This window comes from Anguilla anguilla, chromosome 11 (assembly GCF_013347855.1).
Source record: "Anguilla anguilla isolate fAngAng1 chromosome 11, fAngAng1.pri, whole genome shotgun sequence".
NCBI lineage: Eukaryota > Metazoa > Chordata > Actinopteri > Anguilliformes > Anguillidae > Anguilla > Anguilla anguilla.
In genome coordinates this window covers 37,328,824-37,348,402 of record NC_049211.1, presented here as the reverse complement: position 1 = coordinate 37,348,402, position 19,579 = coordinate 37,328,824, and the positions used below count along the sequence as shown (strand labels likewise).

Here is a 19,579-nt window from a genome sequence, read left to right as displayed (position 1 = left end):
ATTAAGTACATTTTTTATGCTAAGTTTTAAGGGGTATATCTACAACATAGTAATGGTGTAACTTAGCTATACCCTAAGTTACACCATTACTACATTGGTGTAACTTAGCAAGCCCATAGCGATTGTAGTCCACCTGTGAAATGGCATTGAGATATCGGTGGAGATATCGAGGGTCAAAAATTCCTGTTTTACACTGGAGAGCTGACCAACAAAAATATACGTGCCTTCAGCCTGCAGCTGCCACGCTCAAGGATAGCAATGACACAGCTTCTGGTGTGAATAGTACTAAACGCTAGAGAAGGATCTCAAAGCAGATGCCAAACTATAAGAATAGACGGAGGTTTCTTTTTGGGCAAGTCCTACTTGTAGGTAAAATGATGATAAGAACATCTTCATAATTGTTTCACGAACTACCCTCAGACAGTCCAGATCTATTGAAAGTGTGGGTAGTCATCCACAAGAGATGTCAGCATGTCTGTTTACCTTCCATCTTTGACCTCTCAGCCACTGCTGCAACTCTCAATCCATAAATTCTAGCTCGAATGAATAATGGCGGCCAAGCTTAAACTCTATTCTGATTCAAAGTTGGACCTAATTGTAGCTTCAGTTTGTATTTTGAAGTCGCATCTTTACTGTTAGGCATACAAGACCAGGCAGTGTGGTCCCTACCCCTTGGCCAGTCCAGCTACATCTGAAGTATAAACACTCTGGTTCATAATTTTGGGAGAGAACAGTTTGTTCCACTCATGAACTATGAAGGAACGTAGGACTGATATGAAATTAAAATGTATTTCTATGCTCAAAATGGTAATTTAGGGCTATAATATGTCCATGTTTAAAGCCTCTGGAAGCATAATGTCAGTATAGAAGCTGCCTGGAGGTATTTGAAGTGTATTTTATTGCTTACAGCCATGAATCTGTTGATGCCCCTGAACATGGTATAGCTAGAACCATGGTAAAGCTAGAAGGTCTACGGAAACTTCTATAAGTGTCTAGAATATGCTTCATTGCACACAAATCTGACTGTCAATCAAAAACAGTAAAGAAAAATGGAATGGTGATCTCTGTCTCTTTCCTTCACAGGCAGCTCTACCACATCCAACAGTGAGTCAATGCTTCATTACAGGGTTTGTGGGGGGGTGCATTTTAAACTGTAATTTTATCTCAAATTAAAGTGAGATTTAAAGATCTTGCCAGTTCAAATCAATCCTTGAACGTATTCATCCTAGAATGAAACTGTTTTTCTGACGGTGTGTTGTCTTAACCCTTTTGGTCTGAACTGATAACGATATTTAAAGGAGTTCATAAAGGATGTTGAATCTCGTATATTTGGTTTGTGGTCATTGAAGGTGCAGTGACTGTTTTGCTATGTGCAGTAGTATGAAAGCTGTTGTATGGTCTCTTTTGATGGTGTTTGCTCTCTAATGTGTGTCCACTGCAGACAGTTCCTTCTCACTGCGCTTGGTTGATGGCCCTGACCGCTGCTCTGGAAGGGTGGAGGTGTACTACGCAGGACAGTGGGGGACAGTGTGTGATGACTGGTGGGAACTAAATGATGCCCACGTGGTCTGCAGACAGCTGGATTGTGGGGAGGCAGTAGATGCTCCTGGAACAGCCCATTTTGGGCAAGGTGGTGGCCAAATCACGCTGGATGACCTGGGATGTTCTGGTACTGAAGGGTCTCTGGACCAGTGTAGCCACAGTGGGTTTGGGATCCACAACTGCGGACACCATGAAGATGCCGGAGTCACCTGCTCTGGTAGGGATCTGCACAATTATGTTACAAAGAGATCTGCAGTTTTAATATTTGTTGATTTTCACTATTCACATTCTACTGAAAACATTGCATCATTTTTCATTCTCTGCATACCTTTAGAACGATGGAATTACACTATTTAAACTTGTAGAAGCAAGCCTTTTTTATAAGTTAGCACTGTGTCTCCTCATGTTAAATCTCTGGACATCATCAAAATGTTGCATTTTGAGGTCTCATTAAAATGTAAGACAATCTGCAGCGATGAAAGTAAAAAAAAATCACCTATGTCTCAAAATGACCATCAGAATGAGTGGTGTTGTCGGGATCCGTTGGGTTTTAAACTGAGTTATGTTTAAGCGAAAGAAAATTAAGTACATTTTTTATGCTAAGTTTTAAGAGGTATATCTACAACATAGTAATGGTGTAACTTAGCTATACCCTAAGTTACACCATTACTACATTGGTGTAACTTAGCAAGCCCATAGCGATTGTAGTCCACCTGTGAAACGGCATTGAAAATATCGGTGGAGATATCGAGGTTCAAAAATTCCTGTTTTACACCGGAGAGCTGACCAACAAAAATATACGTGCCTTCAGCCTGCAGCTGCCACGCTCAAGGATAGCAATGACACAGCTTCTGGTGTGAATAGTACTACACGCTAGAGAAGGATCTTAAAACAGAAGCCAAGCTACAAGAATAGACAGAGGTTTCTTTTTGGGCAAGTCCTATATGTGGAGAAAAAGATGATAAGAAAATCTTCATAATAGTTTTACGAACCACCCTCAGACAGTCCAGATCTATTGAAAGTGTGGATAGTCATCCCTAAACGAGATGTCAGCATGTCTGTTCACCTTCCATCTTTGACCTCTCATCCACTGCTGCAACTCTCAATCCATAAATTCTAGCTCGATTGAATAATGGCGGCCAAGCTTAAACTCTATTCTGATTCAAAGTTGGACCTAATCGTAGCTTCAGTTTGTATTTTGAAGTCGCATCTCTACTGTTAGGCATACAAGACCAGGCAGCGTGGTCCCTACCCCTTGGCCAGTCCAGCTACATCTGAAGTATAAACTCTCTGGTCCATAATTTTGGGAGAGAACAGTTTGTTCCACTCATGAAATATGAAGGAACGTAGGACTGATATGAAATTAAAATGTATTTCTATGCTCAAAATGGTAATTTAGGGCTATAATATGTCCATGTTTAAAGCCGCTGGAAGCATAATGTCACTGTAGAAGCTGCCTGGAGGTATTTGAAGTGTATTTTATTGCTTACAGCCATGAATCTGTTGATGCCCCTGGACATGGTATAGCTAGAACCATGGTAAAGCTAGAAGGTCTATGGAAGCTTCTACGAGTGTCTAGAATATGCTTCATTGCACACAAATCTGACTGCGTCAATCAAAAACAGTGAGGAAAAATGAAATGATGATCTCTGTCTCTTCCCTTCACAGGCAGCTCTACCTCATCTAACAGTGAGTCAATGCTTCATTACAGGGTTTGGGGGGGAGTGCATATTAAACTGTAATTATATCTCAAATTAAAGTGAGATTTAAAGATCTTGCCAGTTCAAATCAATCCTTGAACGTATTCATCCTAGAATGAAACTGTTTGTCTGACAGTGTGTTGTCTTAATCCTTTTGGTCTGAACTAATGAAAAGTATTTAAAGGAGTTCATGAAGTATGATGAAACTCATATATTTGGCTTGTGGTAATTGACGGTGCAGTGAATGTTTTGGTATGTGCAGTAGTATGAAAGCTGTTTTATGGTCTCTTTTCATGGTGTTCGCTCTCTAATGTGTGTCCACTGCAGACAGCTCCTTCTCACTGCGCTTGGTTGATGGCCCTGACCGCTGCTCTGGAAGGGTGGAGGTGTACTACGCAGGACAGTGGGGGACAGTGTGTGATGACGGGTGGGATCTAAGTGATGCCCGCGTGGTCTGCAGACAGCTAGATTGTGGGGAGGCAGTAGATGCTCCTGGAATAGCCCATTTTGGGCAAGGTAGCGGCCAAATCACGCTGGATGACCTGGGATGTTCTGGTACAGAAGGGTCTCTGGACCAGTGTAGCCACAGTGGGTTGGGGATCCACAACTGCGGACACCATGAAGATGCTGGGGTCACCTGCTCTGGTAGGGATCTGCACAATTACGTTACAAAGATGTCTGCAGTTTTAATGTTCATTGATTTCCATGAATTTATTCACATTCAAATGAAAATGTCATTGTATCATTCACCATACTTTGCATTGATGAGTTCATGTTTGTCTTACTGCAAGATCTCTTTAATTTCATGAAAAATCTTTATTTCCTGCCATTTAGCTTGAATAAATTAGAGAATAATGGGAAAATGGGATCTTTTTTGTATCTGAAATTGTCTCCACCAGGGGGCACTCTAATAAACTCTGTCTGATCCTTCACAGACAGCTCATCCAACAATCAATCTACAGCATCTTCCTCCTCTAACAGTGAGTCAATGCAGTCTTCACGACAGGGCTGGGAGGGGATAGTGCTTTCTGAAACTCTACATTTAATTATAAAAGTGAGGTATAAAGCTCTTCTAAGGCCAAATCGATATGTGAATGTCTTTTTCCCAATTCCATCCATGTGCAGTCAAACAATATTTTCTCATCTCAAGTTGACCATGCATGTTCAATTCATAGACAGACAGTTGAAAGTCAGGTGAATCAGTTATGATGTTCACGAACAACTTTTAAAAGATAAATGCATGAATATTCTTCACAACAATTAAATTCCATGATTGAGATTCAGAATAAAATGTCTTTTATATTCCTCCAGTTTCAGGTTACAATTGATCCTAGAATGAAACTGGGAAGAGTTTTTGTTTTAGAGAGTTTGTGGTTGGAACCATCTTTGCCAGAACTGATAAAATATATTTAAGGTACAGTGAATGTTTTGTTATGTGCAGTAATATGAAAGCTGTTGTATGGTCTCTTTTCATGGTGTTCGCTCTCTAATGTGTGTCCACTGCAGACAGTTCCTTCTCACTGCGCTTGGTTGATGGCCCTGACCGCTGCTCTGGAAGGGTGGAGGTGTACTACGCAGGACAGTGGGGGACAGTGTGTGATGACGGGTGGGATCTAAGTGATGCCCACGTGGTCTGCAGACAGCTAGATTGTGGGGAGGCAGTAGATGCTCCTGGAACAGCCCATTTTGGGGCAGGTAGCGGCCAAATCACACTGGACGACCTGGGATGTTCTGGTACTGAGGAGTCTCTGGACCAGTGTAGCCACAGTGGGTTGGGGATCCACAACTGCGCTCATTATGAAGATGCCGGAGTCACCTGCTCTGGTACACATCTCTGCACAATTACATTACAAAGACATCTGATGTTTTAATGTTCGTTAATTTCCATGAATGTGTTAGCATTCAGCTGAAAATATCATTGCAGCATTCACCATATTCTGCATTAAGAGTTCATGTTTGTCTTACTCCAAGATCCCTTTAATTTCATGAAATATCTTTATTTCTTCTCATTTAACTTGAATAAATTAGAGAATAATGGGAAAATGGGATCTTTTTTGTATCTGAAATTGTCTCCACCAGGGAACACTCTAATAAACTTTGTCTGATCCTTCACAGACAGTTCAGTCAACAATCAATCTACAGCATCTTCCTCATCTAACAGTGAGTCAATGCAGTCTTCACGACAGGGCTGGGAGGGGATAGGGCATTCTTAAACTCTACATTTAATTATAAAAGTGAAGTGAGGTATAAAGCTCTTCTCAGGCCAAACCGATATGTGAATGTCTTGTTCCCGATTCCATCCATGTCTAGTCAGACAATATTTTCTCATCTCATGTTGACCATGCGCGTTCAATTCATGCAGAGATAGTAGAAAGTCCGGTGAATCAGTTCTGAAATTGACAAACAACTTTTTAAAGATAAATTCATGAATATTCTTCTCAACAGTTTAATTCTATGACTGAGATTTTGAATTGAAATTTGTTTAATATTCCTCTAATTTTACACTTTGAGGGTACCATTGATCCTAGAATGAAACAGCGAAGAGTTTTTGTTTTAGAAAGTTTGTTGTTGGAACTATCTTAGCTTGAACTGATGAAAAATATTTAAAGGAGTTCATAAAGGATGATGAAACTCATATATTTGGGCTGTGGTAATTGAAGGTGCATTGAATGTTTTGCTATGTGCAGTAGTATGAAAGCTGTTGTTTGGTCTCTTTTCATGGTGTTTGCTCTCTAATGTGTGTCCACTGCAGACAGCTCCTTCTCACTGCGCTTGGTTGATGGCCCTGACGGCTGCTCTGGAAGGGTGGAGGTGTACTACGCAGGACAGTGGGGGACAGTATGTGATGACGGGTGGGAACTAAATGATGCCCAGGTGGTCTGCAGACAGCTAGATTGTGGGGAGGCAGTAGATGCTCCTGGAACAGCCCATTTTGGGGAAGGTGGCGGCCAAATCACGCTGGACGACCTGGGATGTTCTGGTACTGAAGAGTCTCTGGACCAGTGTAGCCACAATGGGTTGGGGATCCACAACTGCGCTCATTATGAAGATGCCGGAGTCACCTGCTCTGGTACACATCTCTGCACAATTACATTACAAAGACATCTGATGTTTTAATGTTCATTAATTTCCATGAATGTGTTAGCATTCAGCTGAAAATATCATTGCAGCATTCACCATATTCTGCATTAAGAGTTCATGTTTGTCTTACTGGAAGATCCCTTTATTTTCATGACTTGAATAAATTAGAGAATAATGGGAAAATGGGATCTTTTTGTATCTGAAATTGTCTCCACCAGGGGGCTTTCTAATACACTCTGTCTGATCCTTCACAGATAGTTCAGTCAACAATCAATCTACAGCATCTTCCTCATCTAACAGTGAGTCAATGCAGTCTTCACGACAGGGCTGGGAGGGGATAGTGCATTCTTAAACTCTACATTTAATTATAAAAGTGAAGTGAGGTATAAAGCTCTACTCAGGCCAAATTGATATGTGAATGTCTTGCTCCCGATCCCATCCATGTGCAGTGAAACAATGTTTTCTCATCTCATGTTGACCATGTGTGTTCAATTCTCGCACAGACGGTATAAAGTCAGGTGAATCGGTTCTGAAGTTGACGAACAACCCTTTTAAAGATGAATGTATGAATATTTTTCTCAACAATTCAATTCCATGATTGAGATTCAAAATTAAATGTTATTCATATTCCTCCAGTTTCAGGTTACAATTGATCCCAGAATGAAACTGGGAAGAGTTTTTGTTTTAGGGAGTTTGTTGTTGGAACTATCTTTGCCAGAACTGGTAAAAAATATTTAAAGGAATTCATAAAGGATGATGAAACTCATATATTTGGGTTGTGGTAATTGAAGGTGCAGTGAATGTTTTGCTATGTGCAGTAGTATGAAAGCTGTTGTTTGGTCTCTTTTTATGGTGTTCGCTCTCTAATGTGTGTCCACTGCAGACAGCTCCTTCTCACTGCGCTTGGTTGATGGCCCTGACCGCTGCTCTGGAAGGGTGGAGGTGTACTACGCAGGACAGTGGGGGACAGTGTGTGATGACGGGTGGGAACTAAATGATGCCCACGTGGTCTGCAGACAGCTGGATTGTGGGGAGGCAGTAGATGCTCCTGGAACAGCCCATTTTGGGGCAGGTACTGGCCAAATCACGCTGGATGACCTGGGATGTTCTGGTACAGAAGAGTCTCTGGACCAGTGTAGCCACAGTGGGTTGGGGATCCACAACTGCGGACACCATGAAGATGCCGGAGTCACCTGCTCTGGTACACATCTCTGCACAATTCCATTACAAAGACATCTGCAGATTTAATGTTCATTAATTTCCATGAAATTTAGCATTCATCTGAAAATATCATTGCAGCATTCACCATATTCTGCATTAAGAGTTCATGTTTGTCTTACTGGAAGATCCCTTTATTTTCATAATTTGAATGAATTAGAGAATAATGGGAAAATGGGATCTTTTTTGTATCTGAAATTGTCTCCACCAGGGGGCATTCTAATACACTCTGTCTGATCCTTCACAGACAGCTCTGTCAACAATCAATCTACAGCATCTTCCTCGTCCAACAGTGAGTCAATGCAGTCTTCATGACAGGACTGGGAAGGGACAGTGGATTCTTAAACTCTAAATCTATCTATAGAAGTGAAGTAATGTATAAAGGTTTTCTCAGGCCAAATTGATATGTGAATGTCTTGCTCCCGATTCCATCCATGTGCAGTGAAACAATGTTTTCTCATCTCAAGTTGACCATGTGTGTTCAATTCTCGCACAGACGGGATAAAGTCAGGTGAATCGGTTCTGAAGTTGACGAACAACCCTTTTAAAGATGAATGCATGAATATTTTTCTCAACAATTCAATTCCGTGATTGAGATTCAAAATTAAATGTCGTTCATATTCCTCCAGTTTCAGGTTACAATTGATCCCAGAATGAAACTGGGAAGAGTTTTTGTTTTAGAGAGTTTGTTGTTGGAACTATCTTTGCCAGAACTGATAAAAAATATTTAAAGGAATTCATAAAGGATTATGAAACTCATATATTTGGGTTGTGGTAATTGTAGGTGCAGTGAATGTTTTGCTATGTGCAGTAGTATGAAAGCTGTTGTTTGGTCTCTTTTCATGGTGTTCGCTCTCTAATGTGTGTCCACTGCAGACAGCTCCTTCTCACTGCGCTTGGTTGATGGCCCTGACCGCTGCTCTGGAAGGGTGGAGGTGTACTACGCAGGACAGTGGGGGACAGTGTGTGATGACGGGTGGGATCTAAGTGATGCCAACGTGGTCTGCAGACAGCTAGATTGTGGGGAGGCAGTAGATGCTCCTGGAACAGCCCATTTTGGAGAAGGTACTGGCCAAATCACACTGGATGACCTGGGATGTTCTGGTACTGAGGAGTCTCTGGACCAGTGTAGCCACAGTGGGTTGGGGATCCACAACTGCGCTCATTCTGAAGATGCTGGAGTCACCTGCTCTGGTAGGAATCTCCACAGAATTACGTTACAAAGACATCTGCAGTTTTAATGTTTGTTGATTTCCATGAATGTATAAGCATTCAATGGACAATGTCATTGTATCATTCACCATACTCTGCATTAATGAGTTCATGTTTGTCTTACTCCAAGATCCCTTTAATTTCATGAAAAATCTTTATTTCCTGCCATTTAACTTGAATAAATTAGAGAATAATGGGAAAATTGGATCTTTTTTGTATCTGAAATTGTTTCCACCAGGGGGCACTCTAATGTACTTTGTCTGATCCTTCACAGACAGTTCAGTCAACTATCAATCCACAGCGTCTCCCTCATCCAACAGTGAGTCAATGCAGTCTTCACGACAGGGCTGGGAGGGGATAGTGCATTCTTAAACTCTACATTTAATTATAAAAGTGAAGTGAGGTATAAAGCTCTTCTCAGGCCAAATCGATATGTGAATGTCTTGTTCCCGATTCCATCCATGTGTAGTCAAACAATATTTTCTCATCTCAAGTTGACCATGTGTGTTCAATTTATGCAGAGACAGTAGAAAGTAAGGTGAATCAGTTCTGAAACTGACAAACAACTTTTAACAGATAAATTCATGAATATTCTTCTCAACAGTTTAATTCTTTGACTGAGATTCGTAATTGAAATTTGTTTAATATTCCTCCAATTTTACACTTTAAGGTTACCATTGATCCTAGAATGAAACTGGGAAGAGTTGGTGTTTCAGAGAATTTGTTGCTGGAACTATCATAGCCTCAACGGATAAAAATTTTCAACAAATTCATAAAGGATGATGAATCTCATATATTTGCTTTCTGCTCATTGAAGGTGCAGTGAATGTTTTGGTATGTGCAGTAGTATAAAAGCTGTTGTATGGTCTCTTTTGATGGTGTTTGCTCTCTAATGTGTGTCCACTGCAGACAGCTCCTTCTCACTGCGCTTGGTTGATGGCCCTGACCGCTGCTCTGGAAGGGTGGAGGTGTACTACGCAGGACAGTGGGGGACAGTGTGTGATGACGGGTGGGATCTAAGTGATGCCCACGTGGTCTGCAGACAGCTGGATTGTGGGGAGGCAGTAGATGCTCCTGGAACAGCCCATTTTGGGCAAGGTGGCGGCCAAATCACGCTGGATGACCTGGGGTGTTCTGGTACTGAAGGGTCTCTGGACCAGTGTAGCCACAGTGGGTTGGGGATCCACAACTGCGGACACCATGAAGATGCCGGAGTCACCTGCTCTGGTACACATAGCTCAGGAGGTAAGACGGATTGTCTGGCAGTCGGAGGGTTGCCGGTTCAAATCCCGCCCTGTGTGTGTTGAAGTGTCCTTGAGCAAGACACCTAACCTCTAACTGCTCTGGTGAATGAGAGGCATCAATTGTAAAGCGCTTTGGATAAAAGCGCTATATAAAGGCAGTCCATTTACATCTCTGCACAATTACATTACAAAGACATCTGCAGATTTAATGTTCATTAATTTCCATGAAATTTAGCATTCATCTGAAAATATCATTGCAGCATTCACCATATTCTGCATTAAGAGTTCATGTTTGTCTTACTGGAAGATCCCTTTATTTTCATAATTTGAATGAATTAGAGAATAATGGGAAAATGGGATCTTTTTTGTATCTGAAATTGTCTCCACCAGGGGGCATTCTAATACACTCTGTCTGATCCTTCACAGACAGCTCTGTCAACAATCAATCTACAGCATCTTCCTCGTCCAACAGTGAGTCAATGCAGTCTTCATGACAGGACTGGGAAGGGACAGTGGATTCTTAAACTCTAAATCTATCTATAGAAGTGAAGTAATGTATAAAGGTTTTCTCAGGCCAAATTGATATGTGAATGTCTTGCTCCCGATTCCATCCATGTGCAGTGAAACAATGTTTTCTCATCTCAAGTTGACCATGTGTGTTCAATTCTCGCACAGACGGGATAAAGTCAGGTGAATCGGTTCTGAAGTTGACGAACAACCCTTTTAAAGATGAATGCATGAATATTTTTCTCAACAATTCAATTCCGTGATTGAGATTCAAAATTAAATGTTATTCATATTCCTCCAGTTTCAGGTTACAATTGATCCCAGAATGAAACTGGGAAGAGTTTTTGTTTTAGGGAGTTTGTTGTTGGAACTATCTTTGCCAGAACTGGTAAAAAATATTTAAAGGAATTCATAAAGGATGATGAAACTCATATATTTGGGTTGTGGTAATTGAAGGTGCAGTGAATGTTTTGCTATGTGCAGTAGTATGAAAGCTGTTGTTTGGTCTCTTTTTATGGTGTTCGCTCTCTAATGTGTGTCCACTGCAGACAGCTCCTTCTCACTGCGCTTGGTTGATGGCCCTGACCGCTGCTCTGGAAGGGTGGAGGTGTACTACGCAGGACAGTGGGGGACAGTGTGTGATGACGGGTGGGAACTAAATGATGCCCACGTGGTCTGCAGACAGCTGGATTGTGGGGAGGCAGTAGATGCTCCTGGAACAGCCCATTTTGGGGCAGGTACTGGCCATATCACGCTGGATGACCTGGGATGTTCTGGTACAGAAGAGTCTCTGGACCAGTGTAGCCACAGTGGGTTGGGGATCCACAACTGCGGACACCATGAAGATGCCGGAGTCACCTGCTCTGGTACACATCTCTGCACAATTCCATTACAAAGACATCTGCAGATTTAATGTTCATTAATTTCCATGAAATTTAGCATTCATCTGAAAATATCATTGCAGCATTCACCATATTCTGCATTAAGAGTTCATGTTTGTCTTACTGGAAGATCCCTTTATTTTCATAATTTGAATGAATTAGAGAATAATGGGAAAATGGGATCTTTTTTGTATCTGAAATTGTCTCCACCAGGGGGCATTCTAATACACTCTGTCTGATCCTTCACAGACAGCTCTGTCAACAATCAATCTACAGCATCTTCCTCGTCCAACAGTGAGTCAATGCAGTCTTCATGACAGGACTGGGAAGGGACAGTGGATTCTTAAACTCTAAATCTATCTATAGAAGTGAAGTAATGTATAAAGGTTTTCTCAGGCCAAATTGATATGTGAATGTCTTGCTCCCGATTCCATCCATGTGCAGTGAAACAATGTTTTCTCATCTCAAGTTGACCATGTGTGTTCAATTCTCGCACAGACGGGATAAAGTCAGGTGAATCGGTTCTGAAGTTGACGAACAACCCTTTTAAAGATAAATGCATGAATATTTTTCTCAACAATTCAATTCCGTGATTGAGATTCAAAATTAAATGTCGTTCATATTCCTCCAGTTTCAGGTTACAATTGATCCCAGAATGAAACTGGGAAGAGTTTTTGTTTTAGAGAGTTTGTTGTTGGAACTATCTTTGCCAGAACTGATAAAAAATATTTAAAGGAATTCATAAAGGATTATGAAACTCATATATTTGGGTTGTGGTAATTGTAGGTGCAGTGAATGTTTTGCTATGTGCAGTAGTATGAAAGCTGTTGTTTGGTCTCTTTTCATGGTGTTCGCTCTCTAATGTGTGTCCACTGCAGACAGCTCCTTCTCACTGCGCTTGGTTGATGGCCCTGACCGCTGCTCTGGAAGGGTGGAGGTGTACTACGCAGGACAGTGGGGGACAGTGTGTGATGACGGGTGGGATCTAAGTGATGCCAACGTGGTCTGCAGACAGCTAGATTGTGGGGAGGCAGTAGATGCTCCTGGAACAGCCCATTTTGGAGAAGGTACTGGCCAAATCACACTGGATGACCTGGGATGTTCTGGTACTGAGGAGTCTCTGGACCAGTGTAGCCACAGTGGGTTGGGGATCCACAACTGCGCTCATTCTGAAGATGCTGGAGTCACCTGCTCTGGTAGGAATCTCCACAGAATTACGTTACAAAGACATCTGCAGTTTTAATGTTTGTTGATTTCCATGAATGTATAAGCATTCAATGGACAATGTCATTGTATCATTCACCATACTCTGCATTAATGAGTTCATGTTTGTCTTACTCCAAGATCCCTTTAATTTCATGAAAAATCTTTATTTCCTGCCATTTAACTTGAATAAATTAGAGAATAATGGGAAAATTGGATCTTTTTTGTATCTGAAATTGTTTCCACCAGGGGGCACTCTAATGTACTTTGTCTGATCCTTCACAGACAGTTCAGTCAACTATCAATCCACAGCGTCTCCCTCATCCAACAGTGAGTCAATGCAGTCTTCACGACAGGGCTGGGAGGGGATAGTGCATTCTTAAACTCTACATTTAATTATTAAAGTGAAGTGAGGTATAAAGCTCTTCTCAGGCCAAATCGATATGTGAATGTCTTGTTCCCGATTCCATCCATGTGTAGTCAAACAATATTTTCTCATCTCAAGTTGACCATGTGTGTTCAATTTATGCAGAGACAGTAGAAAGTCAGGTGAATCAGTTCTGAAACTGACAAACAACTTTTAACAGATAAATTCATGAATATTCTTCTCAACAGTTTAATTCTTTGACTGAGATTCGTAATTGAAATTTGTTTAATATTCCTCCAATTTTACACTTTAAGGTTACCATTGATCCTAGAATGAAACTGGGAAGAGTTGGTGTTTCAGAGAATTTGTTGCTGGAACTATCATAGCCTCAACGGATAAAAATTTTTCAACAAATTCATAAACGATGATGAATCTCATATATTTGCTTTGTGGTCATTGAAGGTGTAGTTAACGTTTTGGTATGTGCAGTAGTATGAAAGCTGTTGTATGGTCTCTTTTCATGGTGTTCGCTCTCTAATGTGTGTCCACTGCAGACAGCTCCTTGTCACTGCGCTTGGTTGATGGCCCTGACCGCTGCTCTGGAAGGGTGGAGGTGTACTACGCAGGACAGTGGGGGACAGTGTGTGATGACGGGTGGGATCTAAGTGATGCCCACGTGGTCTGCAGACAGCTAGATTGTGGGGAGGCAGTAGATGCTCCTGGAACAGCCCATTTTGGAGAAGGTACCGGCCAAATCACGCTGGATGACCTGGGATGTTCTGGTACTGAAGAGTCTCTGGACCAGTGTAGCCACAGTGGGTTGGGGATCCACAACTGCGCTCATTCTGAAGATGCTGGAGTCACCTGCTCTGGTAGGAATCTCCACAGAATTATGTTACAAAGACATCTGCGGTTTTAATGTTCGTATCTCACAGAATATTGTGGTTTTCTCTCAGAGTCCAGATGATATTCAGGGAGATATCAGCACAATGCCATCAGCTGGAAAGCTTAAAAATTCCTTTGTGTTAATAGTTGTCACGCTAAATTCATTTGTGCATTTTTTACACTGCTTTTTGAAGTAAAACACGTCGAGTTTCAGGCATAATTTTGACCCTTTAGGCTATCCATACATTGCCACCAGTCTCTCATGCGAGTCCCATATTAATCTCATTCAATTAATTACACGTCTTGATGGCTACGTACGTATAGGCTGGGCTTTATTCTTAGTCAGGGAATCTAGACCTGGTACTTTTCACCCACCATACCTTTTTTGAGAATGCATCACGTCTGAGAAAGACAGCCATGTTTTTGTGGCTGCCAACGGTCTTGCATGGGGGTCATTCCTATGTTCCCAGGGTCCTATGTTCCCCAGCTCTACATATTTGCTCTCTCAAGGTCCTATTTTCCCAGGGTCCTGTGTTCCCCAGCTCTAAAAATCAAATAAAATGATAAGCATTGGTTTTTGTTGTGTTCATATAGCTGTTTTGAAGCCTTGTTCCAATAATAAAAAAAAAACGAAATAATATTTATGAAATATTTTTACTTGAAATGGGTCAAATTTGACCCGAACACAATAGGAGGGTTAATGTGTGTTGACAGAATATTGAACTGGGGAACATAGGACCCTGGGAACATAGATACGCTCCCCTCGCATGTGTTTGCTGTGCACCATGATAATGGCCTCGCGTTGCTGGCTTGGCCTCACATGTCTCCCAGATGGCCCTTGACATCATATTCCGTAATGAATACTGGCTAAAGCACTGATAGAGGAATTTTCCCTCAGGTGTAAAATAAGCTTTACACTTTTTCTCTTCCTGCGCATTTCAAGTTCGTATTGTGAACAGGAATTTAAACGGAAAGTTCACTTTCTGGATTTTTAAAAATGTGTTTTCATTTTCTTGTGTTTTTTTTTAATTGAACCAGAGCATTGTTGTGTGCAATGAAAGATATTTTAGAAGCCTTCAGGCTTTTCTCACTACCAGAGAGCTGCATAATGTCTGGTATCGTATTCTATATGCAAATGAATTAGTACAGCATAGCTGCACCTGGCTCATGAAGCTCGAATCGAACTGTCAGACTAGCCAAGGCAGATCAGATATGAGTCAGGATTCAGCAATTACATGGCCTAATTCTTGCTTCAAATGTTTTCATAAACATATTTGTGGGCAGCAACAATTTTCTGGCTGGATATCTTGATTGATACCTATATGACATAGCAGTACCTCGAAAGAGGTACTCCGATATCACGATTGGGGGGGGGGGGGCCAGAGTGGAATGCAGAAATGATTGTTCAAACGTTAGAAGGCAGCACCAAGTGCTTTTACAAGTTTTTTCTGCCGAATGTTATTATTTCAGAAATGTTTAAATAATGGCATGGATTAAAATGTTTCATTATGAAGTAGGCATACAAACACGTTTAGAGCTCTGGTGAAGAGGTTGCACCGATTAAAAACTGAGAAGGAAAGAACTACCAACATGGAATAGAATTCAGTTTTTCCTTTATAACTGTGATGAAAGGCTATTAAATTGGCTGTAAGCCCTCTGGTAGTACAACATTGCTGTACAAGTTACTTGCAGCTTTTAAGTGCATTTTCACAATTACAAACATGAGCCCATCGGTGCTCTGGCAGGTTGTCTTAAAATTTTGTAAGTATCTAAAATATTCTTCATTGTACACAAAACTGTCAGACCCAATCAGAAACATTCACTAAAAATTAAATATTCTTAGAACTGGAGTAAGTGAGACATTCCAACTGATCTCCACCAGGGGGTGCTCTGTTGCTTTCCTTCATGGACAATTCAACAGAATATTTTTATGCCTCCGTGACCAGAGGCATTATGTTTTCGGGTTGTCCGTCTGTCCGTCCGTCTGTCCTTCCGTCCTTCCGTTCGTCCCGATTCTCGTGAACGCGATATCTCAGGAACGCCTTGAGGGAATTTCTTCAAATTTGGCACAAACGTCCACTTGGACTTAAGGATGAACTGATTAGATTTTGGTGGTCAAAGGTCAAGGTCACTGTGACCTCACAAAACACGTTTTTGGCCATAACTCAAGAATTCATACACTAATTATGACAAAGTTTCACACAAATGTCTTATAGGATAAAATGATGACGTGATGATATTTTATATCCAAACTGACTACTGGTTGGCGGAGGCATACAACCGCGATGCGAGTATTTCTAGTTTCACATGAAGTTTAAGGTGCATGCTCCGTTCATTCACAGACATATTGGGCTGAACAGTGAATTTCATTAACTTCAATTCAGAAAAAAGTGCTCATGCTCCCCTTCAAGGTTAAAATTCATCCTAGAAAAAAACTGGAGAGTTTGTTTTTGAGTGTGTTCCACACGCTGAACCTGATTGGTTAGAATTTTTTAAAAATATTTTAAAAAATATATATTAATGAAGGTTGATGATAACGCATATCTGAACTGTGGTGTGAAATGAAGGTCCAGTGAATGTTCTGGGTTGTTCAGTAGCAGCAGGAAAACTGCTTAACGTTGTCTTCTGTCATGGGTCCCCTTTAATGCATGTCCAGGGGCTTGGGTATGAGGACAGGGGGTGCGGGGCCAATTCAGGGGCCTCTATGGCCCAATTATTCTAGAAAATCGCCGTGACCGGATAATGCACATCTGTATACGCATTTTGCACTTAGTCACAGAAACAAATCAACCCACTTGTTGAGTACTGTTGTTGAGTACACTGGATGAGTAAGTTGTTAAATAGATGCAATTTTCTCTAAATGTAGGGTACTTGTTATCCCAGGAGGATATACTTATTTCTGGGAGTTTTACTGAGTATATTTGGGAGAATATTTTTCAGGAAGTAAATAGCCATTTTGGCTCCATACAACGACAGCAGCTTTGCTTTAAAATAGCAGCTTTGCTTTAAAATGAAGCGTGACTCGCTGACATTTTCCTTTCATAGCAACGACACGTGAGCATGGCCACAAGGCTGATATCTAGTGTTTAGGTCATCAGTGCGCTAGGTTCAATTTAGTCAGGAAATGTTGTTATGTTATGTCATAATACTTCCACAGCATGGCTGGGAAATAGTGTGGAGCATATTTTCACATACTGCCCCTCGCACACTAAAACGTACACACTAAGCAGTAAGCAGCATGCTTAACAGAAAGTACATATTTTGAGGACAGCTGTTAGGAGGCAGATTCAGACACAGCACTTTGATAGGCTACAGCAACACGTACACACACACTTGCACGTGTGGACATGCACACGCAGGCACACGCAGCTACCAGTCCGTCGCAAATGAGCAGTGTTGGCTACATTTCTTTGCTAGCTGCTTGCCGGATTGGCCCAACGTTACCCGTTACTTTTTAGTGTGGACCTAATTAACAAATGTTAGCTGGTCAGCTATCTCGGTTTCTTGCGGTAGCAGCCACTTGAGAGGGATGGTGGACACAAAATGTTAAGACGAAGCTGAAATGGAACCCAAATTTAGGCACAGCATCCAAAAAAAGAATCTAAAAGTGAAGAAGGTACAGTAGTTAACTAGAAAAGCACACTATTTAACCTACCGTTTAATCATCTAACATCGTTATGATTTCTGTTTTCAGGTTCCGTCCCAGAAGGTGCATAACAGGACTGCGATATCTGAGCACGCCTGTTCATCCTGCCCACCTGTGGAAACCGTGCACATTTTTAACCCACCCAAAGGATCAAATCTCCCTCCTTTCTTACCTGACCTCCTGTTCCAATGTCCTGCCTGCGTGTGCACTGGGGTCATCTGCGGTTCATTATTTTCTGGGTGTTAATCTGGCAGTGACAGGAGTGAAACATAGTGCCTCGTTTGAGTGTTAGGGGGTGGTGCTTTAGAGAGCTGGGAGGTGTCTGTGAAAATAAATAGATTTGCAAGCTTTAATTTGTGTGGAGCTTCCTCTTCTTCTCCGTGTGCAAATTTACCACAGAAAACAGACCAGAGCCACATCCCTCCAAACTGTGAAAATGGGAGGATTTCTGTCAAAATACCAAGCAGCCAGGTAAAAAAAAAAAAAAAAAAAAAGGACTTTGCAAACAAAATAATGATCACTGGTGTGCAGGCAGACAGACAGGCAGACAGACGTGTTGTAATCGTACTGAAGAGCGCTCTGCTTTTAGATCGGAGGACTGCAACCCCCGATGGGGTTTTAACTGGAGCCAGAGATTATTTCACAAATGGGACTGTGGCCACTGTGTTGACCCGATCTGCTTTCAAAACACAGTTCCTGTCAGGTAATGCCAAAGAAGAGAACTCTGGCAGTTCCATTTGCTGCCACAAGAGGGATCAGTGTTGACTGCACTTGGTTCATTATGGTAATGCATGGCTTTAAAGCAGGGTTTCCCAACCGGTGTGCCGTCAGGTGTGCCATGTGAAAAATCCTTGTAATGTAATGTTCAAATGAATTTAAAAAAACTTAAATGAACAAATCCCATTCACAAAAGCCTAAATGAATGTCATTACATTGCATATCGCTTAATTAAAACCCCAAAAGAATATTTAGGCGTACTGTTGGCACGTCACATCAACGTCAATACGTCGCTCGCGGTTTTTTTCTTTTGAGTGTGGTGTGCCATGAGATTCTGTAAATTTGGAAGTGTGCCGCGGAAGGAAAAAGGTTGGGAAACGCTGCCTTAAAGGACAGCTCATTTTCTGGGGTTTTCTAATATTATTAGTAGTGCATGTTTACACTGACCCCGTTCCTGTTCGGATCAGAAGATTTTTGATTTTCTTGTCTTCAGCAGGTGAAACACAAGTTCAATTAGATTCAGATCTGGTGATTAACTTATACAGTAAAGACACTTATTAGCCCTGAAAGACTCCTTGGTTGCTTTAGCAGTGTGTTCGGGGGTCAGTGTCCTGCTGCAAGGTGAAGCACTGTCCAGTGAGTTTTTTAGGGATTTGGTTGGATCTGGGCAGATCAGATGTTTCTGTTCACTTCAGTATTGATCCTGCAGCTGCCATCAGCAGCCACATCACCAAAGAAGATAAGTGAGCCAGTTCCAGTGGCAACCATACATGCCCAAGCCATAACACTACCACCTCCATGTTTCAGATCAGGTCGCATGCCTTGGATCATGGGCAGTTCCTTTCTTTCTGCACACTTTCCTCTTTCCATCACTTTGGCACAGGTTAATACTCATCTCATCTGTCCATGAGACTTCGTTGCAGAACTCTTGAGTTTTTTTAATGCTCTTTTTAGCAAACACCGATCTCACCCTTCTGTTCTTGAGGCTTACCAGTGGTCTGTGTTTTGCAGAGAATGCTCTGAGCTTATGCTGGGGCATCTTTGGTCCTCATGTTGAGAGACAACAGAAACTGTTTATTCTCATTTTCAGTTGGGACTATTGGATGACACATTAACTAAATCTCCTGATCGGATGGGACATCAAGTTAGAGCCTTTGATTGGTTGGGGCATTGTATCACCTGTTTACTGGTTCCTGTAACCCCCAGGACCATGGATCTCCTGAATCAAGAGTGGACACAATGCTCTAGAGTGATTCCACACATTATATCAGGCATGGTAAGAGCCCTCGACTAGACATGGAAATCAATACTGTAATTCCTGTAACATTGGATGGTTTCCATTTATTTCAGACACCACTGCACATGCATCAATATTC

General features: G+C 41.6%; 1 protein-coding gene across 49 annotated transcripts in view; it reads left to right on the top strand.

The window, feature by feature from the left end:
- Positions 1–17,839, top strand: part of LOC118207721 (deleted in malignant brain tumors 1 protein-like) — a 38,111-nt gene extending 20,272 nt beyond the window's left edge. For 19 of the 49 annotated variants that reach the window (XM_035381611.1, XM_035381610.1, XM_035381620.1 and 16 more), the window contains 21 exons: positions 1,084–1,104; positions 1,442–1,759; positions 3,211–3,231; positions 3,570–3,887; positions 4,178–4,222; positions 4,749–5,066; positions 5,358–5,402; positions 5,995–6,312; positions 6,578–6,622; positions 7,207–7,524; positions 7,789–7,833; positions 8,418–8,735; positions 9,028–9,072; positions 9,663–9,980; positions 10,424–10,468; positions 11,053–11,370; positions 11,635–11,679; positions 12,264–12,581; positions 12,874–12,918; positions 13,510–13,827; positions 17,535–17,839. In XM_035381611.1, coding sequence (XP_035237502.1) covers positions 1,084–1,104; positions 1,442–1,759; positions 3,211–3,231; positions 3,570–3,887; positions 4,178–4,222; positions 4,749–5,066; positions 5,358–5,402; positions 5,995–6,312; positions 6,578–6,622; positions 7,207–7,524; positions 7,789–7,833; positions 8,418–8,735; positions 9,028–9,072; positions 9,663–9,980; positions 10,424–10,468; positions 11,053–11,370; positions 11,635–11,679; positions 12,264–12,581; positions 12,874–12,918; positions 13,510–13,827; positions 17,535–17,557 — 3,605 coding nt within the window. In that variant the 3' untranslated portion in view covers positions 17,558–17,839. The remainder of the gene's footprint in view (positions 1–1,083; positions 1,105–1,441; positions 1,760–3,210; positions 3,232–3,569; positions 3,888–4,177; positions 4,223–4,748; positions 5,067–5,357; positions 5,403–5,994; positions 6,313–6,577; positions 6,623–7,206; positions 7,525–7,788; positions 7,834–8,417; positions 8,736–9,027; positions 9,073–9,662; positions 9,981–10,423; positions 10,469–11,052; positions 11,371–11,634; positions 11,680–12,263; positions 12,582–12,873; positions 12,919–13,509; positions 13,828–17,534) is intronic. The other 30 variants (XM_035381654.1, XM_035381652.1, XM_035381644.1 and 27 more) reach the window with 27 other exon arrangements.
- The last annotated feature ends 1,740 nt before the right edge of the window (positions 17,840–19,579 follow it).